General features: G+C 32.7%; 1 protein-coding gene and 1 long non-coding RNA gene across 5 annotated transcripts; both read left to right on the top strand.

The window, feature by feature from the left end:
- Positions 1 to 616: 616 nt before the first annotated feature.
- Positions 617 to 25,717, top strand: LOC149488592 (glucose transporter type 1-like). 4 transcript variants are annotated; one of them, XM_089695730.1, is made up of 2 exons: positions 617 to 796; positions 23,402 to 25,717. In XM_089695730.1, exon 2 carries the CDS (start codon positions 23,422 to 23,424, stop codon positions 24,802 to 24,804), a length of 1,383 nt encoding a protein of 460 aa, XP_089551856.1. In that variant the 5' UTR covers positions 617 to 796; positions 23,402 to 23,421; the 3' UTR covers positions 24,805 to 25,717. The 4 variants fall into 4 exon arrangements, with proteins under 4 accessions (XP_089551856.1, XP_089551855.1, XP_089551858.1 ...); XM_089695729.1 differs by lacking the exon at positions 617 to 796 and adding an exon at positions 966 to 1,258; XM_089695732.1 differs by lacking the exon at positions 617 to 796 and adding an exon at positions 16,236 to 16,424.
- LOC149488593 (uncharacterized) lies at positions 7,289 to 9,433 on the top strand. Its single transcript, XR_016315666.1, has 4 exons — positions 7,289 to 7,345; positions 8,387 to 8,553; positions 8,695 to 8,875; positions 9,217 to 9,433. It is a non-coding gene; the product is annotated as an uncharacterized LOC149488593 (long non-coding RNA).
- Positions 25,718 to 26,872: the final 1,155 nt, after the last annotated feature.

The following is a 26,872-nucleotide window of genomic DNA, read 5'->3' as shown; positions in this document are numbered from 1 at the left end:
CTACGTCACTACCACCACAGCTACCATCATAATTCAGATGATTGCAATGACACCTCATAAGTCACAACTCAAAATCGATCCAACAGTTTATACTGCAGGGCGTGTCAAAGAAATATTATACATACATACCTACACTCGAAAAACATAACCCTCTTTCTTCCGTAGTCGGGGAAAATTTTGGGAAAATTTTCAATATCTGGTAACATAACACCCACACAAAAGCACCGTGTACGTACAGTGCAACGGCGAAATGACAGCACACATAGCTTTATGGAAATGACGATAAATTATTCGGTTTAGTTCGGCAACGCTCCATCTGTCTTTTATTTTGTAATCTAAGTTATAGATCTTATCGATAATCTGGCAAAAACTACATAACTACGTTAACGTTAACGGGCTACGTTAACGTGCTACTATTACTACGATACGATGCTACTACAATTTAATATTTAAAATCCGTCTACTAGATTAATAATATTAATACATTATATAATAATTATTTCTTTATCGATATTCTGACTGTCTGTCACAAAACCTTTGCCGCATATTTTTCGGCAAATATTATAAACAACAAACCGGAAAGCGGTGTAATGTCAATTGTCAAATGTCACTTGTCATTTTAATTCGTGAGCTGTGGTGTAAATTGGGTGTATTTGTTCGAAATTTGAAATTGATTAAAGATCGAGTTTTAACAAATTTAAATTTGTAAATATTTGTATTAATTAATGTAAAATGATGATTAACAAATAAAACATTAGTGAATTTGTGTGTGTACAAATTATTTATCAAAAATAAGGTTGGTATGTTAATGTTTAAATTTATTTTATGCAATAACTAGCGTTTACCTACATTATAAAACCACTGAAATATGCAAAACGATAATGATAATTTAATGTACATTTTATTATTTCCAAAACACATTAAGTGTCTGGTTTTTAATTTCGATTAGTTTAGTTTCACTCTCCGCCGCGATATATCGTCCGCGAGTATATTAAAATAGGCATAATATAATTTTTTATTTACTATTTACATTCGGCAAGGCATAAAATCGATTCGCCAAACGGTTCAATAAAATTCATTACGTTTCACATAGCAGAGCATGCTCGTTTAATAAAGACGAGACCTTAGTCACTGCTGGTGCTTGGTCAATGATTTCTATAATAGAACCTAAACGTTTAAACGTTAAAGTGAAATATCAAATAAAAAGTGACAATGCAGTACGACACTGAGAATAGGTCGTCACTTCTTCGTGCGCGAGGTTTGTGATTCTTGTTTTGGTGAAATTTTGTTTATTAGACCCACAGCACGAGGTCATCGAATGGCGCTTTTGCGTGTAAAACAGTAAAAACATCGATTTATTTTATAATACCTGAATGACTACATACTTTCATATTTGAATAAACATACATTGACAAGCGGCATAAATGCGTATTCAAATTTCAATTCAATCAATCTGATTTTTACCATAATATGTCACACGATTTTGGTCTTCTGTGAATGTTATAAAAAAAAATCGTCGAACCATTTGTGCCATGATTGGCAACTTTAAAAAACCAACACCTAGTAAGCTAACTGAAAGCTAACTTAAAGTTTATTTCTAAAATAGTACCTAGGTAGTTACTGAATTATAAATAAATAAGTACCAAACTAATAGGTACGTATAATAACCTATGTAGGTAATAAATGCACGCACGATAGAAGTGCAAACTCCACTTTATTCGTATTATTATTTATAATGTAACAAAAACAAATAATTTTTTGGCACAAAAATATTTCCACATTTGGCGCCGAAAATAATCTGATGACCTACAATCAGACGATCCATTCAAATATTCTACTAAATGAATGGCTCATTATAAATAAGAGTATATTCCTACCTACTTATGTATTTGATTTCGTGAAATCAAAATGTCAGATAACAAAGCCATTACATTAGTTTCCATAAGTTTTTATTTTATCTGTGATTTATTTTAGCCTTTTTTAAATTCAAACATGTTTTCGAATTCAAATTTTGAAGATGGAACGACGAGTTACAATAATTACAATATGTCATGCCGGGTCCAGACTGGTGAAACGTAACATGCAATGTAACATTCTGCCTTTCATTGCATGTTCGCTGCTGGTGTGGACGCATAGCGCGCTCATAACGCGCATTCACTACGAACCTCCCGTAGTCGTGTTCCTTGCCCCTTTGTGTTCGTCGAAAAACCGACAAATTTCGGATCGCTCCGCGCGCGGCTTGTAATGCTCGTAGCATGCGCGTGTAATGCACAATTCGCGCGCGCAAGACGTCCAAACTATGAGAAATTGTTACAAAGTGTGTTACCTTTCATGATACATTGCAGCAATGTGGACGGTGAATTCTTTCATTGCATGTTACATTGCATGTTACGTTTCACCAGTCTGGACCCGGCAATGTCTATCAATTGATAAAATTAGTACCATATTTAAACGCAATTTTAAATTATCGAGTAACAAAGGTTTTCCCGCCATTAAACTCAAGGTCAAAACCAATTAAATTACAATAAATGCACACACATGTATCGTTTACAGTTATAACAATGATTATGCAGAAAAGTGGAATTGTTTTTTTCTAAGTACAGATTTCCTCGCAATATTTGCACACAATAGTTTTTCGAAATAATATTTTTTCCATTAGATACCTACTTGAGATTTTATAGAGATTTATAGTTTATAGGTCAGCCCCCCTAGACAAGAGGCTTTCTATTAGCGTAAAGTTGAATAGAATAGATTATGAATGTATGAGATTGACGTTTGATTACGACGACGACGACGATTGATTACGTCAATCTCATACATTCATAATCTATTCTATTCAACTTTACGCTAATAGAAAGCCACTTGTCTAGGGGGGTTGGTTGTAGGTCTTGAGCTGCGTCCATAGTATGCACTTGTTTATTTATTTACGGCTTACAAGTTCACAAACAAGTCGTATCACCAATGACGTAAAAACTAAACAAATGGCCGTTTTTCTCTCACTGAAACGAGGAAAAATTAAGTAGGTAATTAAAAAAAATTGTATTCCACTAAACAAGGGCAACTATCTTTGGTTGGAAACAAAATGATAACTGGATGCGAGCGTGACTCAATTTTTCAGACTCTCTCAAATGAATAATTTTATGGTTTTAAAATCTAAAAAAAAAACACGCTGATATTATTTTCTGCGATCCTTAGACAAGTGACCTAATTTATTCGTGTTAAAAATAATTAAATTTAAATTTTAAATGTTTTTTTTTAATCTTAATTGCTTTTGTCAATTTCTAGTTTACTTTCCATAAGTAAAATACGTAAAAAGGTGATAGAAATTAAGTATGATCGCCGAAATATTCTGATTGGCAAATATTTTTGTTTAATTTTCATTCAATAATTTCCCATAAATAGTAAAATATCGATACATTTGCTCTAATAGTCTTCAGACCACGTGTTAACAAGCGTGTTAGTTGTTATATACTTGTGTTATTGTGTTGCCTTAATTATAGACAATTAGCTTATGTTCACGACTTAGGACGAATAATACCTAAATTGAACCAGTTTAGTGCCGTGGTGTCATCCTGATTTGTATTGCTCTTTAACTGTATCTTTTTAACCTCCTTAGTATTTTTGCACGATACCTTGATGATGTTAATTAAAACTATCACGTGTAAGTTTTTTTTTTTTAATTAGAGCTTGACTTACTTGACTTAAGGTCCTAAGGCCTGGGTAAATGTAAGGTGTCCCTTGTAAGAGTGTGGCCAATCCATGTCATTTACGGCGTAAGATTTGGCGGAAAATCGGTGTCTCGTGGCAGCGTTCCAATATTTGGTCATTGGAGATCTTTTCAGGCCAGTGAATTCTCAGAATTTGTCGGAGGCAGCGGTTGACAAAGACCTGAATTTTCTGCGAGATATCTTTGGTGACTCAGGACTCTCCACGTTTCACTCCCATATAAGAGGACACTCTTAACGTTGGAGCGAAATATTTTAAATTTCACTCCACGTGTTAGCACTTCCGACTGCCATATGGGTAATTAGAGCTTAGCATGTTATATTTGCATGTAAAAGCTTTACTTGTTTTGATATAAAAACAATCCTGCTGATATCAAAACAATTGTAACAGAATACGAGTGGAATAATTCAGCTTTTCAAAGGAGAAGAAATTAAATTCTTCCCGCAATAATGGATGAGCTTTCGCATTGCAAGCGTAGAGGGCAGATATCATTGGAATTTATTGAATTCGCTTCCCTGCCTTCTTCGCTTATTGCAAGGTTTAAAATAAAATAAGATTTCCTTTTGAACATATAGCCACTATGATTTTTTAACCCATTGAGCCCCGAACGGCCCGATCGGTCCATGACACAATAGATTTTCTATTGTGTCTGTGATTCCGGGGCCTGAGTTATTAATAAAGAGTGTTCGAGTGTTAGAATCTTGGTTATTTTTTAACCAGTGATTAAATATCACTTAAATCGTATATGTATTAACAATTATGAACACATTTTTTTCTATATACCTACTCGAAGCCAAATTCAAATGTTTTGTATGTAATAATCTCTACATCTCTACTCAAAAAATGCTAAACCCCAGTACCGATTTAGATGGGAATGAAAAGACGATGAAGGATATTGCCTTTTTCTTTGTAATCAAATACTAGAAACACACTATCTATTCTTCTTCTTAAAGTGCTGAAATAGCTGATTAAAGTTTTTGAACATATGTTTTCTCACTTGTGAAACCGCGTCACACAGCTAGTATTCCTTTATACCGTTCCATATAATTGTGACCTGGGGGGTAACCGGCATCTCTTATAGCAAGCTTATTATAACATTACTATGTCTTTTCGTACCGTGACACCCTTAACGGAAGCTTGTTGCAGCGTTAAACTGATTTTGTTTTTCTAGCAATTTTGATGACGTCACTCGTAATAGTTCACTCAATTATTGGGACCGGTGCGAACTGCGATCTATTTGACAATTTGACAGTTATCACTTATCAGATAATAATAGAACTTTACATCGGCTTGTTCGAAGAAAAGGCTTCAAACGGCTTCAAACCTTTTCGTCTTACACCTAAATAGTAAACAAGTGCGTAATCATCACGAGTCCCTATGAGATATGGGGGCATCATATGAACAATTTGAAAATACAATATAACCTACAGATTTATCTGTGTAAGTACCATATAATGTAAGTACCATACCCAATGCAAATCTATTTAAAAATACGTCTGTATAAGTACACATTCTCCACTTGTTATTTCTCTGTATAATAAAATGCAACTCTACTTATTCCCTAAACATAAATTTTATCTAATACTTAATGTAAATCTATAAAAGATTGTTTATTATTTCTTCATGATTCAATATATTTTATCATGTTATTATTTACCTATATAGAATATAAGACTATAAAAGTAAATCTACACTCAAATACATTACCCATATTATACTTATGTAATCTGTTGTTAAGGATCTCATTTAATTTTGAGAAATAAAACCATTATTTATTTCCAGATTCTACAATCAATTCCGAGCACTAGGAATAAGATTACCCAGAGTAACCTCATGGAAGCATTGATAGTAGTTATTCAAGAAGCCATAGTGCCAGCGCAACATGAATATATTTTTTTCAATAGGAAACAATATCATACTTTAAATGTTTAAGTGCAATAAAAAACATTTATAAATCCAAAATCTTTATTTAGTCCTTTTTATTTATTTATTGACAAATCATTTGCTCCTTTACTTCTCTTGATATCATTTATATAAAAAAAGTGATAAAACATGGAAGTATTCGAAATTAGATTCAATTCTATTTAGCTTAAATATTTATTAAAAACAATTAGGTAGATATATATATAACTCAAATCCAAATTTGTAAGTAAATAGCATATTAAAAACACCCTTGATTAAAAAAAATTAAGTTTTATTTAAAGTACCAGCCTTTAAAACTTAAAATGCAATAAACAAAAACTTTATATTTACATCACAATGAATAATTCCTACACTAATAGATTAATGGTATTTATATTTTTATTTTAAATTTAAATCAATTATTGTATTTGCATAATAAAGAGTAGATAAATAATTCAAAAACTTGCAGTACTTATACGTATACTTTTAATTTCATTTTTATTAAACTTAAAATGAAAACAATGTAGGTACCTACTATATTAAGGTACAATTAAATTTTTACATTTTCAGATGTATGATACAAATATGAATATTTTAAGTGTAGACATGGTGGCGCCTCCCCCAACTTGAAGTTCTCACTACCACATGATCATCTCCCAAACCGTTACTTCCTTGTTCAATGTTTGGGCAAGCCGGCAATCAACACAACTGTGAAAGATAAATTGGACTTAAACTGATTCTTTGTTGCTTTAAAATTTAATAAGTACATTTAATATGTTTACTTTTATTATTAAAGGGCTTGTCATGGTGTATGTAAACGTCTAAAAAGAAGTTTTTTAAACAATGTCGGTATGGTTTGTTAAATACCTTATTTGTTAATAATTTTTCAAGTATTTCAACGTTTTAGTTGTTTATCTTGCAATTCTTAATATTGTATTAAAAATAACTTAAATGTGTAGGTACAATGCCTTAGAAAACTTTTAATATAAGTAGCTTCTAACCAAACATAGATAGGTTTGCTTATAAATTAATATAAATATTTACTTTTGACCAGCTGCTCTAGTTTTTGTGAACTCCCAAATCATTTGCACTTAAACTTTCAGCAGAGAATTCTATCAACTTTGTCTCATCATAACTTTTACCTCGTTGGGAGTTATTCATGTACCTATCTTTGTCTTTGTAATTTCGGGGTCAGGGAGCTTCGCGCACTCTGCACAATGTTCTGCTGTAAGTTAAATAAAAATTACTTCAATTAAGTAACAATAATCAAAACAGACGAAATCATGCAAAAACCAAAACTTTATTCGTAAAAATATATCTGTGTTATCATAAATCGTCCAATGTTTTAGATATATTTATTACTCGTATATTATCTTACCTTGCTATTTCAATTGCTCTTTCATGCCTCTTTCATGCATTCTTTAATGCTTACTTATCTTTCGCAATTTTTCAATTTGATTTATCCAAATTTTAGATAATAATACGAGGACAGTGATTATGACATTTGGATTTTTGACGTTTAATTTTCAATCACCGCCATTTTTATAATAACAACCTTGTTTTGTTGAGTTCACAAAATAATCTTACTTTATTTTGCTACCGGGAGCCTTTTCAACATGATTACTATACGATTGCCTACAATGTCCAAAGAGCGAATGAATTCCGAAGTTTTGTCTATTTTTTTTAAGATTAATGGCTTGGCTACGAGGCTTTTATGGTGGCAGTACACATGGGCCCAACGTGTTGGGCCAACGGGTTGGGCCAACGTGTAGAGAGCTACTTGGCGGTATGTTGGCTTCATTAGCCTAGTTGGCGCCAATATTGGCAGGCCATCCGAATGTTGTCGGTTTTTTGTACACACTTCAAAGGATCTTGGCGCGCTCCGCAAACAGCGTTCACACGTTGGTGTCTTGTTCAGTTTGTTGTTACTCGTCAGCGGAGACAGTATCGTTGCGCGTCAATGAAATTTACGTTTCCATGTTCCGATAGCGATGGCGGCGCCGATGTGAACAAGCAATGAGGTTTTACAATTAATATAATTGTATCGACATGAAGGAATAATTTGGAATCCACGGCATGAACTACACAAAAATAAAAACCATATGACTCAATAAATTAGATGTTTTATTTTCTATTTATTATATTATTCTAGATGTTATTCATAACTCACTTTCATACATTTGCGATAAAAAATGAATATATTTTTAAAATGAGTAAAATAGTATGAAACAGTTACTTGTGCTTATAAGTTAAATAACAATATACAATGAGCATGATATTGATTAAATTGTGCTTTATTACATAAATAATATTATCAAATATCACCAATCAATACATCCGTCCGTAATCTTTAAAGTTTCGTTTTATAGGTAGTTAAAATTAAATTAAATGTAAAATGTACACATTTTAAACATTTGAAAAAATCTAAACATATTTTTTAATAATGTTTTATTTATACAGAAATAAAAAAAGGAAATTAATAGAGATTGGAAAATGGTATCATCGCAGACGGCAGAGTACACTCATTGTTATTGGTGCACATGTACGTAATAATTAAACGCACTGTATACATAAATTGCCGCTGCTGCAAGAACTTCTAAGTTCTACGGACTACGTCCATATGACGTCCATCTTTGAAGCGCCAATGCAGAATGATCAGTACGCCAATGTGTGAACAGGAATCTTGATATCCTTCATTTTTTCCCTACACGTTGGCCCAACGCCTTGGCCCCATGTGTACTGCCGCTATTAGGCCAAGTCGTAATGATTTGTATCGAACATTAAACGTCAAAAATCAAAATGTCATGTCACTGTCCTCATAATTCATATTATTATCTAAAATTTCAGATAAACTTAAACTTAAATATGTGAATCTCATCTCTGGATAAATGAGAAAGTGCGAAAAAGCAATATTGAAATAGCAAGGTAAGATAAAGTACGAGTAAGGACGATTTATGATAACAGACTACAGAGATATATTTTTACGAATAAAGTTTTGGTTTTTGCATGATTTCGTCTGTTTTGATTATTGTTACTTAATTGAAGTAATTTTTATTTAACTTACAGCAGAACATTGTGCAGAGTGCGCGAAGCTCCCTGACCCCGAAATTACAAAGACAAAGATAGGTACATGAATAACTCCCAACGAGGTAAAAGTTATGATGAGACAAAGTTGATAGAATTCTCTGCTGAAAGTTTAAGTGCAAATGATTTGGGAGTTCACAAAAACTAGAGCAGCTGGTCAAAAGTAAATATTTATATTAATTTATAAGCAAACCTATCTATGTTTGGTTAGAAGCTACTTATATTAACAGTTTTGTAAGGAATTACACACCTACACATTTAACTTTTTTTTTAATACGATATTAAGAATTGCAAGATAAACAACTAAAATGTTAAAATACTTGAAAAATGATTAACAAATAAAGTATTTATTATTTAACAAACTATACCGACATTGTTTAAAAAAACATCTTAAATTACATACACCATGACAAGCCCTTTAATAATAAAAGTAAACATATTAAATGTACTTATTAAATTTTAAAGCAACAAAGAATCAGTTTAAATCCAATTTATCTTTCACAGTTGTGTTGATTGCCGGCTTGCCCAAACATTGAACAAGGAAGTACCGGCTTGGGAGATGATCATGTGGTAGTGAGAACTTCAAGTTGGGGGAGGCGCCACCATGTCTACACTTAAAATATTCAAAGAAAATGTAAAAATTTAATTGTACCTTAATATAGTACCTACATTGTTTTCATTTTAAGTTTAATAAAAATGAAATTAAAAGTATACATAAGTACTGCAAGTTTTTGAATTATTTATCTACTCTATATTATGCAAATACAATAATTGATTTAAATTTAAAATAAAAATATAAATACCATTAATCTATTAGTGTAGGAATTATTCATTGTGATGTAAATATAAAGTTTTAGTTTATTGCATTTTAAGTTTTAAAGGTTGGTACTTACTATAAATAAAACTTATTTTTTTTAATCAAGGGTGTTTTTAATATGCTATTTACTTACAAATTTGGATTTGAGTTATATAAATTTACCTAATTGTTTTTAATAAATATTTAAGCTAAATAGAATTGAATCTAATTTCGAATACTTCCATGTTTTATCACTTTTTTTTATATAAATGATATCAAGAGAAGTAAAGGAGCAAATGATTTGTCAATAAATAAATAAAAAGGACTAAATAAAGATTTTGGATTTATAAATGTTTTTTATTGCACTTAAACATTTAAAGTATGATATTGCTTCCTATTGAAAAAAATATATTCATGTTGCGCTGGCACTATGGCTTCTTGAATACTATCAATGCTTCCATGTGGTTACTCTGGGTAATCTTATTCCTAGTGCTCGGAATTGATTGTAGAATCTGGAAATAAATAATGGTTTTATTCCTCAAAATTAAATGAGATCCCTAACATAAGTATAATATGGGTAGTGCATTTGAGTGTAGATTTACTTTTAAGTGTTTTATTATATAAATAATATAACATGATAAAATATATTGAATCAAGAAGAAATAATAAACAATCTTTTATAGATTTACATTAAGTATTAGATAAAATTTATGTTTAGGGAATAAGTAGAGTTGCATTTTATTATACAGAGAAATAACAAGTGGAGAATGTGTACTTATACAGACGTATTTTTAAATAGATTTGCATTGGGTATGGTACTTACATTATATGGTACTTACACAGATAAATCTGTAGGTTATATTGTATTTTCAAATTGTTCATATGATGCCCCCATATCTCATAGGGACTCGTGATGATTGCGCACTTCGCAATAATAAATTATTTACACGATTCTTCTTAAATCAAAAGGTTTGAAGCCTTTTCTTGGAACAACCCGATGTAGTTATGTTAATTTTGCATTTTTTATATAATAAATGTATTATCTTCTTTAAAAGCTTCATTTATTAAATAGATTTCCAACTACATACGTTTCACTTAAATTTGATGTGTATTCTTTTAATAATATTCAAAATAATGTTATAAAAGTTCCATATTTACAACTTCACTAAAATTGCTTAAAACTGTCATTATTGACATTATAACAAGAATGCTAAATGTCAAAGAGAGCGTGCCGGTTCCAATTTTTCGATTGACGTCTCGAAACCGCTCGAAACAGTCTTGTTGCAATTAGTTTTCATATGTTTTAGAAGGTCCCGGTGCCAAAAAAGTAAGATTATTTTGTGAACGCAACAAAACGTACCCATAATAAGACTGTTATTCTAAAGGTGCCGGTTACCCCCCTGAGCCGAAAATTTTGTAACGTACCCTTGACTTGGTTTTCTTATTATTTAAATTGCATCTAAATGATGTTCTACATTGACGTGGTAAATGAGTCTATAAATAAATCATTAATTAATAGTTAGCCAATTTCGTCTATGTAAACAAAAAATCAACAGTTCAGATTTAGTGCTTATTTCACTAAAAAAATATTATCACATGGTCAAAATGGTCAAAAAATTACTATCACAAAGAACTTCATTATACCTATACCACTAACATGTTTCGCAATGTTTCGAAATATTTTTTTTACTTTGAACATAATAAAAACAAATGTAGTTTTTGTTTCATATGAGAAAAAAATCATACTCATAACCATAAAAGCTCATTCAAATAAAAAAAAAATTGACAAGATCCTACCTTGCATGTAGCATAACTTGTGTATGTATAAGTATGTACATTTATTAAAAAGGCGTAATAAAAAATATTATGTCCAGGACAGTAATTTGTAATCTTTTCTAGTCACGCGCCCACACCTCTATTTAAGTTGGTGTCAAATAACATTGGCGCCATCTTGCCGGCAAGTTATGAACATAAGTTTTATTCAGAACGTAATAAACATATGGCTGGAAATAGGCCTTGTTTTAGGACAACCAGATTCTGAAGTCTAGATAACATTTTAGCAATCATTTTTGTTGTCTAGTTTGTAATCAATTATCATTATTCAAGCGCATACAGACAGCTGAAGCTGTCTATTATTCGAGTTATCTAAGCCATGCACCAATGGAACCCGGCTGGACCGGGATAAAAAAAAATACTCCACAATTTCTAGTGGTTCAAGAATTGTTCAGATTGGTTTAAATATCGTAATCGGCTTAAATCGTAACATTAAAACAAAAAGTAAAAATTTTCCCGTTCATAATATTGCTTTCGATAAAACTATTTTTTTTTTTTTATTAAAAAATGGCTTGTTGTGTGTACTGATGATGATAATTTTTTATATGATGAGATAGTCAAATTAAATAGACCCTTAGACTCAAACATAAATATAAAGTCTTTGGGTGAATGACTAAGTAAATAATAAATTATGTTCAAACATTTTACACTCCATGAATTGTTTCAGTTGATAAAAATATCTAAAGAGAATTATTTATCAAAGCGTTTTATTTGTTTTGTCAAAATAAGCTATTGTTTAAGTTTTTCACACTGGCCAAGTCGTATGAGGTTACTCAAGGTCGTTATTCCGGAAAATCCAAGGTACAGGTCGAGATTCAAATAAGTAGGGGAGACCGAGGGGAGTTGAAACAATTTTCACGTTTTGTTTAATATAACTCATACTATTATCAGAAATCTTATAATACTGGTACCAATCGATAGGTTATTCTATACACTTGCGAATGGTTAGCATAAATAAACGGTAAGCGTTAAAAATGATGGTGAAAAATTGACTTAATCGCAACAAGTCAACTTGTTTCAATTCCCCTCATACCGAGGTAAGATGAAACAGAGGTCGAGGAGAGTTGAAACATTATGATTCTGGGGAGTAAGAGGAGCTGCAAAATAAAAATGTTGATTTGATTCAAAGGTTTTAATTAAAACTTATATTTTCAAGTGATCAACGACCTTTATAAGTAATATTTTAATGACATATCAGTCAAGTAGGTATAATACAAATAATAAACACTTAAATTAATAAAAATTAACATGCGTAACATCAATTTATAATCAGTCAAATCAACAAAATATTTTACATTTTCATAAAACTAATAGTACGGGAGCCAGGAACAGATTTTATGACCAAGTTCCTCTCAAGTGGTAATTAGTAAAATGCATCAAAGTATAGTATTATGAAGCCTCGTGAACGTCAGCTGGAGCTCGGTTGGGGGGAAGAGCGGTTGTAGCCTCCCACGCACGTAGGCAAAAAAAATACATTCATTCATTTCCTCTCAGCTAAAAATTTGTCAAATTGTAGCTAACCCAATATCTCAACGAAAAAAAATAATCAGCTGGTTACAACATGGTGTATTATACGTCAGCTGGTGTCTCGAATAGAATTACACATTAACAAAATCATCGAGATACGTGGAATTCCATCAACATAAGTCCCCGTAAAAGATAATAACTTTATTAATTATGTATTTTACTATTATTTTTTAAATATGTAATTATAGTTAACTAATGTTTTTAGTGGGTTATTTCATATTTGTTACAGTTTTAGGTAGTTATGTGAATTTGATGATATGATAGTTATTTTTAAATGCAGTTGATAATATTGAGACACCAGCTGACGTATAATACACCATGTTGTAACCAGCTGATTATTTTTTTTCGTTGAGATATTGGGTTAGCTACAATTTGACAAATTTTTAGCTGAGAGGAAATGAATGAATGTATTTTTTTTCCTACGTGCGTGGGAGGCTACAACCGCTCACCCCCCCAACCGAGCGCCAGCTGACGTTCACGAGGCTTTATAATACTATACTCTGATGCGTCTGACGAATTATCTCTTGAGAGGAGATAATGAACCAAATTTGGACCTGGCTCCCGTACCATAAATCTTTGACATAAAATAGTTAATAATCAGTCGTTTTTTAAGTATTACAATCAGTACCTACTATAAACTATTTAAGTAACAATAATTTAAAAAATTTCAAAAACAAAGTTCTCCACCAGCACAAGCTTCATGAGCCCGAGCCCACAATTGGCATTTCAGACATTGAGCCCACTTTTCTTTGGATCTGTTATTTGAATATGATTTCATACAGCAAATGCAGCAGGATTCCTATTTTTCTTGACAACCTTAACCTTTTTAGTTTTACAGCCTGGTTTTGATCTTTTTCTTGCTTTAGTTCCTCCAATAGGCATGCTTAAACAAATAAACACATTAAATCAATAATCAAATCCTATAATCTTCGTACTTTTTAGCTATACTCAGATATTAAATTGAAAACAAGGAGAGTTGAAACAGTCTGTTTCAAATCACCTCGGTGAGAAAAAACCTCCCAATTTTTACTCAAATCACGATAAAGCAGTAAATACACAGAAATCAAATTTACCAAGTATATTTCAAGAATCTATAGATAATAAGTTTTTAAAACATATATAACTCAACCCAAAAAACAAAACCAATATTAAAGTACGAGCATCGTAAAAAATCATGAAATACTTACTTTTTGCGATTTTCGGCACATGTCATTCAGAACTACACAACTGCACAAATGACGCCACCGGCGTGAACTGACGCGATAGCTGGTGGAGGGAGTTGGTTAAAAAAGACGTTGCCAGATCGCTAACAGTTTTAGGTTCCGAGAAATCGGGACTGTTTCAACTCACCTTTGTTTCAAAACCCCTCGGTCTCCCCTATTGATTATTTCTATTTACCTTAACGTTGATGTACTTACAATAGGTTAGTTGCTTTATGTGTGAAATGCGGAACTATAATATTAGTGATGTTTTTAACAAATGTTGTCAGTAAATCTGGCCAAGCCACCAGTTTTTGCTGAATATGTTAAATTTCCTGACAGCAGTATCATTATATATTTTACTATAAACGAATTTAAAAAATCGATTGTCCTAAGACCTAATTTATTACGTTGTTTACAAAAGATGCGTTTTGAAACTACCAACAACAATGGATCAAAAGGATCAATCGGTTGAAGCAAAATATGTTTAAATACAAAGTTACTTAAAATTCTTTCCTATCCAGATACCATTTAAGGTACAATTCTTATTGTACCTCTTAAAAGCGAATTTATTTTATTTTTATCAACATCTTTATCGGAGGGTATAGAGGCTCTTCCTGGCTGTTAACCCCCGCCGCTCAGGACGAAAGACGGCCACCGTTGGGTTTTAGTGGGTATGGCTTCGTGCGAGTCCCACATACCCCCTTGGACAGCAAAACTGCCAAGGGGGATGCGTAAATGCATTTCCCAACGTTAAAAAAAAAAAAAAAAAAAGGGTATAGAGGCTCTTGGAAAGGTCAGGTTTTTATTGTTGATTTTCACGACACCGATTTTATTTCGCAACATAGTGAGAATTGTTTGCAGATCTTTTAATGCTATTTGTAACGAGTATTGTGGATGTTTGCTCAGGTTTGTTTTATATTGGACTATCTTTCCACCCGTCCCCCCAACGGTCCATTGTGATGACGCGCGGAGACTCCTGCAGAGAGGTGTGGGGCGGCGGCCGCTGTAAAACGGCCGTCTGCCAACTCGTAATCCGGTCCGTGGGGCCGGACCGAAGGCCGCCACCTCTGGTGAGGTGGGGGCTGCGAGGTAATCTTTATAAAAGTGCGCCGGAGGGTCCCCCGACGTGTATTTCACACATCGGAGGGCCTTCCGGCGTGCACCCTCCGGCCTGACGGTGATGGGGTCGGGGGTTCGGGGGAACGCGGATGATGGAGCGGGGAAAGATCCATTGTCTGCGCGTTGGTGGCGTAAGCCTTCGTTCCAGCAGCCGCCAGCGAGGGGGGTTCTAGTGGTGGGCCTGGAAACGGGCATCTGCTGGGCGGAACACGCGGTAGAGTCGTAACCGTTCCCGCAGTTCCGTCCAAAGCAGCGCGATGGAACAGAGTGGGGTTTTAGAAAATCCGACATAACCACGGCTCCATCCCCGGGAGCCGGGGGTATCTAAGAAGATTTCCCCACTATAAAAAAAAAAAGCTTTCCACCCGCGGCATCGCCCGCGCAGTCAAAGAAAAACCCGCAGAGTTCCCGTTCCCGTGGGATTTCCGGGATAAAACCTATCCTATGTCCTTTCTCAGGTATCAAAATATCTCTATACCAAATTTCACGCAAATTGGTTCAGTAGTTAAGACGAGACGAGACGAGTTACTTTCGCATTTATAATATTAGTAGGACAGATAGGTCACATATTTCGAACGAACATTTGTTTTATGAAATGGATTAAAGTCTTGAAAATTTGATTTAATATTTTGGATAAAGTTATTTTATTACGTGTGATAAACATTCTTCACAAAATGTGTAAACATCTTGGATGTAAATTCATTGAAATTTTTGTGTGATGAATAGAGATGGAAAATTTCACGCCTTTAGATTTTGTATAATTTCCTTTGTCCTTGTTTTAATTTTATGTTGTAGAAGATCTTTTGTTGTACTATCAGCATGCAAATTGATTCATTTTGGTTACTTATGACGGCGAGACTAAACTACATTCGAAACCTAACAAGTGATGAAAATTGAATACAGATTACAGAAGTAGGACGATAAATAAATATAGAGCAAACATATTAAGTGAAGGTTTATTTCCGTAAGGCGCCACGAAACTAGATTAACGCTGAATGTAAAAATAATGATATAAAAATAAGTTCGCGGCATATAATTTGCAATCAAGTAGTTCTTGCGATGTCAACAAAACCAGTCTGCTTCGCTCCGTTGGCCGCAACGTACTATTCATTTGTTTTTAATTAACAAGTTATATTATCTGTGCGCAAGTGAATTTCGGTGTTATCTATGGTCCACATTCTTTTAGTGTTAGTGAAAATTCAGTAATAGTGTCAGAAACTAAGAGTTATTTGAAGGTTTGTTGACTTTTATACATTGCGCAACCACAGTCCATGACCAGGCTGATTGCGATTAGAGAAATGTAAATAATCTTGATTTGTTGTGACTTGTGCATATTTAGAGAGAAGTAATTTCTTTGCTGATATAAATAAATAATATATACCTAATTAGAAACTCCGCGCACGTTCGAGAAATATCAAAGAAATCCGGTTTATACAATCATTTGCGCTTAATTTACCGCCAGCAATTGTTATTTGCAACCTTGGGACAGAAGGCTTTTCGAATTTGTGTCATCATAGTTAAAACTATCTTTACTGGTTTTTGTGGCACTCTATCTTAATAGTTTTAGCAGTTACATAAAGTAGCAAATACTTTCCCTTCGCCCGCGTAGCGTAAATTTTGTATTTGTGTCATGTACCTATTTATCTACTATAACGATACCGGTTGTAATGTTTACTTGTGTTTGAGCTAAATTAAATACCTACTTGAATGAGAAATTATCATTTCGTAAAAACAAATTTTCATTTGCCTTTTTTGTTTGACTACATTCTGAGTAAGTAGGTAGGTATATTATGGTTGGTAAATAATATTATGCTTATAACATCATTATTATCTTCTAAGGTCTAATAGGCGTTGGTACAATATAAAAAATAATGAATCCGAGTCCTCCATAAATGCTAAATTTAACTTGTTCTACTCACTTTTTTATGAAGTTTCGTCGGTATTTAGTATTATTTTCCTCAGTGGAGGATTCCACTACCTAAGTACCTATATAAATATTGTTTTCAAATGTTTAGTTTTTACGAGATGTTTAAACCTTGAAAAATACTATAATACCTTACTTTACTTACCTTACCTTAGTCCTTACTTTACTACACCAGGGTCACCGGTCAGTTCACCCCTCAATGCAGCACTGCAATTTATGATAGGTACTAACTAAATGTTTACTAAATGTTTACTAAATGTTTTGTTTGTTTTTTAGTTAATATTTATAGTTTAGGGCCGGTTGCCCCGGTTCTTGATGAGTCCTGTTTTTCTTTTATTTGTCAGTTAAAATGGCCAATAAATATCAAATATCGAAATAGTAAAAAAGTTATCAACTAAGCTATCAGAGGTATTATCAGCCAGCGGTGAAACTAGACTTTAATCTGTTAAATTTTACCTATACTCCTCTTTACCACTTCAAAAACGTTAATTGAAATAGGTAATACTTGAATAATACTTGATTTCAATACATGTTAATGTTTGCAAGATAACAATCAAAAGCATTTATGTAATTAACATCAAGTGTTAAGTAACAGCAATGAACTGAATGGGTTTAGTGACTATTTAAAATAGAACCGACTTGTTAGTGAGTCATAATGCAGAGGTTAACCACATGGCATTTTTATGCTGACGTGTGATTTTCGTCCTATTTATGGACTGCGAATTAAGTATTAACTTGCTAGTACCATATATTTCTAAACTAGCTTTCCGCCCGCGGCTTCGCACGCTTTGTCTAAAACATAATAAATTATATACTGAAACCTTCCTCTTTAATCACTATCTATTAAAAAAAAACCTTTTTTTATACTATGTAGTGATATGTACATAACTAGTTCTTAGCTACTACTAGTACATATTTAGTAATAAGAAAAAGAAATGCGTTTATTATTTTCAATGGAGAAAATATTAAGCTTTCTAAGAAAGGAGAATTATTGAAATACAATCAATATTACTAAATGCATAAGGATAACTTATTAAAGGTCATTTAGTTGTGCGATTAGTATTTTATAAATTGTATGAATATTCAAACTAACTTGGTTTACGTAGACGTCTACAAAACGATAAATAGTCATTTAAATAGTAGAATAATTCACAAATGCATGATTGCATGGTATATTTTGTCCAAGTAGGTACATATAATTCGAGAAAGCCAGCATGAAAACTTGCTTTTGATGATGTTGTTGTGTGAAAGGCGAAAGCGTATGATCATAATTACTATATACCTAAGCTAAGGCTTACGGAAAATACCAAAATACAAATTAACAATTATAATATTTTGTTTATTACTAATCCAAATACTTAACGCGATATGTAAACATTTAACATCCTCTAAGAAAGTCATTATAGCGATAACAATAATGCGTTGTGTTAAAATTTCGGTAGGAGTATAATGTATGACTTACTGTTACGACTCAGTTAACATCATTTATTATTATGTTATGCAATAAAATACCAATAAAATTAGATTAATAGCTTATTAGTACCTATATCATTAGGTAGCAAAATAGCTTGTTCTCAGGATTATTTCGTGTTTGCTCTGATAATCTAATAATTGTAATTTCTTGCAGAAACATTAAGGGCCGATTTTTCAATGCTTGGTTAAAACTTATCCGTCCAATAAAGTATTACACGATAATATTAAAATGTCACGTAAACTGTCAAATACGGGCAATTAGAATACGTTTTTAAAATGGTAGTTTTATACCTACATTATTCGACGAATAAGTTTTATCCAAGGATTGAAAAATCGGCCCTTAGTTAAACAAAAAATGCAGTTTAAAATAATATACATCTAAGAAGGGTGAACAAAGTCGATAGTATAATATCCTCCAAGTATCTTAATGTATAAACAAAACGCATCATTAATGCACACTTACAAACAACTGCTGATAACATAATATTTATTTGAAGTACACGTATCGTAAATACCTCGATTAAAACTCATTATGAATTCTGTTTATATTTGTAAGATGTGGTTAATCCAATGTTTTGAAAACTAGATTTTTCCATTGCATTGCAACTTCTGAATTTTTATAAGAGGGTTAAAATCGTGGAGTATTCGTGAGCGACTAAAAATGTATTTTAGTATGCTTTCATAAAAAAATACAGAAAGTAGTTAAGATGTTTCTAGAGTTCTGTTTGCTGTTTCTGGGCTATTTCTGTTAACTTTCAAGGGTCTTGTCGAATATTATTTGTACCCATTGAGTAACTATGTCCTACGTACTAGAGAGGACATCGCTACTACACTATTTGTAACACGAGTTATAGAGTCTGTAGTATTGACAAGTTTATTAATATTTTTTAAAAAGATAAACAATATTTATTTGTTACATTGATTGGTTTTAATTTATAAGTAATAAGAGGTAGAATATCTACAAAGTGTATGAGTTATGACTCACTAGCCACCCCGCGCCGCCGCGCTTGTCGCACAGATTTTGTTCGTGGTGTCCTCTTTATAATAATACCTCAATGTTTGTACCACATTTTTAAGCCTTGTGGTAAGTATTTTCAGGGATTTTGCATTTCTATTTGGGTTCAGTAAACAATGATATAGATTACAGTTATTGTTTATATGTGATGCTTTATTATTAACATAAAAGTGAATTACTATTCGCATGTTGTTCCCAGAGTTGATAGTGAAATATTTTTCATGGTCGGTATTAAATAATAAATAGTAATTGTCTTACATCCATTCACAAGGAAACAATAATACATTGGATACTTGATATCACAGGGAACAGTGTCAATTAATAAATTACTACACTATAGATATAGTGATATATTGGTTATCGTATAGCCTCAATCCTGTCAGGCAAGGTCTTCAAGTATAATGCGGTAAGTATAATAGAGTTCTACTTATACCGACAACAATATAATATATGTACTAACTTATAGATTCGTAGTAAAATCGCATTCATCGTAATTGTATGATATTATATGTATACAATACTATATCTATACTTAATATTATAAAGCTGAAGAGCCTTGTTTGTTTGAACGCGCTAATCTCAGGAACTACTGGTCCGATTTTTAGTTAGAGTCCCATTTATCGAGGAAGGCTGTAGACTCTATATCATTTCCCCGTCCGTCCAGGGCCCTTCCGGCCTCCTCCACTCAAGCAACAGCCCAAGCCGAGGTTCGAGATCCCCGTCAAGGGGGGACGCCCGGGCCCTTGCGCATGTCGCTACTAGGGTGAACCCTCAGTTCACCCACGCGTCCGCGTTAAAATGAAAAAGCCCCTCTGGCTAGCATTGAGAGACACCACACAAAAAAAAAATATCATTACGCTAAGAACAACAGGAGCGCGGATGAAACCGCGAAGCGCAGTTAGTTATTCTTATACAGTCATACAATATCTGTAAAAAATCGCCTAAAGAATTCGATACGTTTTACATTGATAAATATAAGCCTGAGCGGATGTTTACCACATTCTTACCACAGTATTACAATATTATTTCCTACTAGCGGTCCGCCCCGGCTTCGCCCGTGGTACATGTTTACGTTTTCTCTACATAAGAACCATCCTCGTACTTCAAGGAATATAATAAAAAAAGAATTATCGAAATCGGTTCAGCCGTTCTCGAGTTATGCGCTTACCAACACATTTTGCGATTCATTTTTATATATAAGAAGAAGAAGATATAATGGTAATACTGTGTTCTTACTATGTGACTTGTTACTTTGTTCATCTTCTAAAGGCTTATAATAAGGTTTTTTAAGGTAGCTAGGGCGTGTTATAAAAACAGCAATACAGCCAAAAACTTTGAAAATGATTGAATGATTGGTGTAACTTAAAAAAAATAATGTTAATTGATTAAGTAAGAGTGTCTCCTCACATCCAACAATAGTTTTCAAAACTAACATTTTCATAATTATTTACAATTTAATTTTAGGTTTTATTCGCTAACGTTGTAATTTTTTATTGTGAAGTTATTATAATGAAATATTTCGTATTGTTTTATTTGATGACCATCATAATATATTTTAACTGCTATTGTTCGAAAACTTATAGTGACAGAATAGTCTTTTTTTTTATTTACAAGCAAATAAAGTGATACAGAAAACCTCGTTTTTATAAATAACGTGACTATAACTGGATGTATTTTAAAGTATTTAATGTTAAGATGTTTTTCTTAACCAACGTTCGAAAAGACGTCGGCGGTTTTGAAGTCGTAGTCGTCGTTGGAATTTTAATATCTTCTAGTTTTATTATAATATGCGGCAAATTAGGTTTGATTAATGATTTAGAAATCTTATGATTATTTTATTGAATGATAACCGGAATAATCTATTACGTGTCTAATGAAATAAAATTTGTATTTCATAATATCTTCATAATAATATCGATTGTAATTCCTTATATTGTGATAGCAAGTGATTGCGATTTGGTCTATATGTATTTTAAGTAAACTTTTCTCAATCTTTTAATTAATGTTTGGGATACTTCTTAGTGCATTCGTTTCGATATTTCTCATAGGAACTGTATCAGAAATTTAATATAAATTTTTTTGTTCACGGAACTTCTAAATTATATATTTTATTTAATCAACCTTAATATACTTAGTTAAAAAAAAACAGGAAACTATGTATTTAAAAAAAATATTCAAAATTATGAGATACAACAACAAAAGGCAAATTTTATCTCTCTATATACCTACATTTATATTACAGACGAGTTATCAAACTATTGATCACTATATTTTATCACTGATGATTGTATATGATATAACCATTCTTTTCAAATATTTTATTGTGTTGTGTTGTGAGCAGTGTAAGTGAAATGTTTTAATTGAGAAAATTTCTATGAATACGTGGCCCGGAAAATAATTTAAACCGTGCTTTATTCAATTGTTATTATAATTTATATAAATTTGTTTTTTTTTGTGTTAGGCATGTGGTAACATATATTGTTTAATATCGTTCTCGTTAAATGGTTTATACCTACTCACTATTGCTCGAGTCATAACTTTCTGATAAATAAGATTGAGCATTAATTACAAATAATTGACATAATGATACCAGATAGGTTTTGTATTTTTATATATACATTTCGATAATAAGTGATTGATGGGACATTGTTTCATATACAAGTGAATCATATAAAATATACCAGAATATGTTTAGAAATTCTGAAGAATAATTCGTTTTCAAAGATCAATACTTATGAACTTGCAAATATTATGTACTAGCGACCCGCCCCGGCTTCGCACGGGTGCAATGCTGCAATACTAAATAAACTACAGAAAAACTGTGAACGTTGTATATAAAAACATAGCGGCCCGCTCCGGCTTCGCACACGGGTATAAAATAGGTATATAGCCGGGAGGCCGGCCGGTACCGCCGCAAATGCTACGTCCCGCAATTTTTAAATCTGTAATATCTTCGAAAATATTCACTTAAATCATACGGTGTAAAGGGCCATATAGATCTATATTAAATGAACAATGTATTGAAGGTATTTAATTGGTTAAGGATTAATGCTGTATTGGTTAAAATCGCATGGAAAATTAGCCATTATTTGTCGTAAAAAGTAAATGACAAAAAAAAGTTATTGTGGGTTATCCATAAGAGATAGACATATACCATCGCGGACTTTTCTATAGACCTTTTCAATGTGTATAATACTTAGTACATTATTTTGATAAAACTCGTAGGGTTCAGCCTGCGTTTGCAATGTAAGCGGAACAAAATGTAATTTTTTGCGACATCACATTAGAAACCTCATAAATAACAGTACTTCTCCACTATTTAATGGATGTTATTATACATATAAACCTTCCTCTTGAAACACTCTATCTATTAAAAAAAACCGCATCAAAATCCGTTGCGTAGTTTCAAAGATTTAAGCGTACAAAGGGACATAGGGACATAGGGACAGGGAAAGCGACTTTGTTTTATACTATGTAGTGATGATATGAGGTCTTCATACATAATTTGTATGCATTCCTATCTCGGATGTTTTACAAACACACTAGATATGTAGCGAATATAGTGATGAATATTTTTATTATAATCTTTCTCATTACCTACCATAAGGTAATAGTCTAATTTTCCCTATGTTCTCACCTTAATTTGAAACAAGTGATCTTGTAAAAATTTCATCTCAAACAAATATCCACAAAATTACGTAATGTATTTCGGTTTCTTTTATCGCAGACCACCGAAAATCCACTCAATATTGACATTTTTATCTTAACGTGATATTAACCTTGAATTCTGTTCATTTCAGAGTCCTTATCGCGGGCCAAAATGTCGAGTGGCGGGACTACGGGGCCGCTCCTGTACGCCGTGTTCGCGGCCGTACTGGGCATGTTGCAGTTCGGCTTCAACACCGGAGTCATCAATGCCCCCAGAACCTTTATAGAGAACTTTATCAATGAAAACTACAACGTCAATAGCGGGGTCGTCTTCAGTGTTATCGTCAGCATCTTCGCTGTTGGTGGCATGATCGGATGCCCGCTAGCCAGCTGGATCGCTGATAAGCGTGGGCGTAAATTCGCCCTGATAGTAAACGCGGCGTTCGGCATCATAGGTGCTGTCCTGATGGGCTTCAGCAAAACTTCAACCTCACTGGCTATGCTCATTATTGGCAGATTTTTCATCGGCATAAACTGTGGATTCGCTACAACAGCATCACCAACTTATGTCTCCGAAATTGCACCAGTACGACTGCGTGGTGCTTTTGGAACAGTTAATCAATTAGCCGTAGCATTCGGTATGGTTGGAGGACAAATTCTCGGCATTGACGTTATTTTGGGTAGCGATGAAGGCTGGCCATGGCTTCTGGGATTAGCTATTATACCGTCAGCTGTTCAGCTGATAATGTTGCCTTTCGCTCCTGAAACTCCGCGATACCTTTTACTTTCACAACGCGATGAGGAACAATCTAGAAAAATTCTATCAAGCATCAGAGGGACTGATGAAATTGATGATGAAATCAGAGATATGCAGATCGAGGATCAAGCTATGAAAAACGAGCAGAAGTTTACAATCGGCGATTTAATTCGTATTGATTCATTAAGAACACCTTTAATTATTGGTATTGTGATGCATTTATCTCAGCAACTGGGAGGAATCAACGCTGTATTATATTTTTCGTCATCGATTTTCGTAAAGACTGGTCTTTCGGAAGGAGATGCTCGTCTAGCATCAATTGGAGTCGGCAGCATGTTGTTTATAATGGCCTTGGTATCGATTCCTTTAATGGACCGTCTCGGCAGAAGAACATTGCAACTGGTCGGTCTCGGTGGAATGACAGTGTTCTCAGTGCTCATGACTATTGCATTTTTCACGTACGAAAACAATCAAACGATGAGCGTATTCGCTGTAATATTTACCTTGTTATATGTCGGTTTCTTCGGTGTTGGTCCTAGCTCCATACCTTGGATGATTTTGTCGGAATTGTTCGGTCAAGGTGCGAGGAGCGCGGCTGTGAGCGTGGGGGCTTTAGTCAATTGGTTGGCCAACTTCGTCGTTGGTTTAACATTCATTCCTATGTCTGATCTATTAGGTAACTACGTATTTTTACCGTACACGGTGTTGTTGATCTTATTCTATGTATTCACTTATTTCAAACTACCCGAAACGAAGAACAGGACGATAGAGGAGGTGACGGCTCTATTCAAGAAATAGTCTCGATTGTGAAGGCGTTATGTCGACATCACATTCCTTATAATATTATGATTGCAATAAGTCTACATTACCGATTGTGATAGTTACTGTATTAAACTATTTTATAGATACTGAAGGCAGTTTTCAAGACCCAGTGTTTATTCTTTGAAGTCGTTTACGATTTCTGTGGTTCCAATGTAAGTTTTGGCGCTATTATAAGTAATTAATAATTAATAATAATAAATAATTTTTATATCTCAATTAAGTGCAAATATGCGTCATATTTTCTAGATATCTCTATATATCCAGGATTTATGAACTTATTATAATAATTCGAAATATTGTTACTCGTCAAAACTTACACTGGACTCCTTTGTTAGGAAGACTGAAACCTCACTTACTTACGTATATCTTGATATTCTAGCAAAGTACTTATTCGGATACTTGTTTAATATACAAATTTATTAGTATAAATTATAAAAATAACCTAGCACACGTATATATATTCTATAATGTTAAAATTTGCTGCAATTGTTAATTTATTTTAAACACTTCAAGTGAAATAATGTATTTTCACAAAGGTAAGAGGACCAACATATATAATTTATTTATAATACATATTGCGTTGTAAGCACAATTTCTTTATTTATATTCGGTGTTACCTTTTTAATGTTTTTACGAATTTTTATACTTGTTTCAATCACAGTGCCTTAGCTTTGTTTGTTGTTTTGAAATATTTCATTAAAGCCGTTGATTATTGTTAAGTTAAAATATTTACTGGGTCCTACGTTTTCTTTAAAACAGACTATTCAAAATGTTAATAAATTATAGATGGTAAACATGTGCTATCTCTCTTGCACAAAGGCGGTTGGTGATTCTCTATCACTGTCACTCGTATGGCGCGGAAACCATTCTATTATTTATTGATAGATTATAAATACTTATATATAAAATTCTCGTGTCACAATGTTAGTCTGCATACTCCTCCGAAATGGGTGGACCGATTCTCATGAAATTTTCTGTGCATATCGGGTAAGTCTGAGAATCGGCCAACATCTATTTTTCATATGTACCACGGGCGAAGCCGGGGCGGACCGCTAGTAAATAATATAAACTAAGCATAGAACACCAATCAAACTATATTATATATTTTCTATAATAACATTAGATTTTCACCGTCCTAGTGTACTATAGTGCCAAGTTTACCTTTAGCGCGAGTTTGTATAAAAAAAACTTGCATATGTATAATCGTATTTAAACTGTAATCGTAAATGCTTAGCATTATTGTACTCAGAACTCGCACTAGAGGCACGTTTTTCAGTAATCACGTTAGATTAAGGGAATATTAATGTATAAAATGAAAATATATCGATAAAATAAAATAACATAATATATTATGTGGTCTAGAATTGTCTCGAAATATGTAGATATAATAATGATCTTTTATACAGTTTAATTTTAAATTTCTATCTTGATACATTCCCCTCTGATAAATTAATTCTAGGATTAATAAAAAATTATATATCTTCGAATCGGTGTTGATATGAAACTCCATTTTGACTCAAGATTGAACAAAATATAATTTTTTATTAAGTACCTAAACATCTCAAAGCAATGCATTTTTATTTCTTATAATTACACTTAGTATTTCTTTTTAATATTGGAAATATGATTCATACTTCTTAAATAAATTAACGATATTTATTGAGAAAATAAAAATACATAAAGTTTAATTTAAACGTAATACAACAATAATTATACCTCTATAGAAGATAATTTGCTTCTTAAGTTAAGTTTTAACCAAGCATTGAAACATCGACCCTTAGAAGAATAAATTATAAGGCCAATTTTAACTGAATCAAAATTGTTCCATTTTTTTATCTACCAATCTAACGGTCTAATAATTAAAACCATCATATTTAAACCAGATTTTGATAATATTCCTCTTAATTAAGTTCGTTCATTTTAAACTTGCATTGAGACAGGATAGGTTGTAAAAAATATTGTAAATATTGAAGAAAACGTTACAAATATAATGAACAAAGTATTATAATTATATAAAATACGTATCTATACAATGGTACCTTAG

Source organism: Colias philodice, chromosome 5, assembly GCF_061535455.1.
Source record: "Colias philodice isolate Cphi_HAF_F1 chromosome 5, ilColPhil1 Martin Lab GWU primary, whole genome shotgun sequence".
NCBI classification, from domain to species: Eukaryota; Metazoa; Arthropoda; class Insecta; order Lepidoptera; family Pieridae; genus Colias; species Colias philodice.
This window is presented reverse-complemented; position numbering and strand designations above follow the sequence as displayed.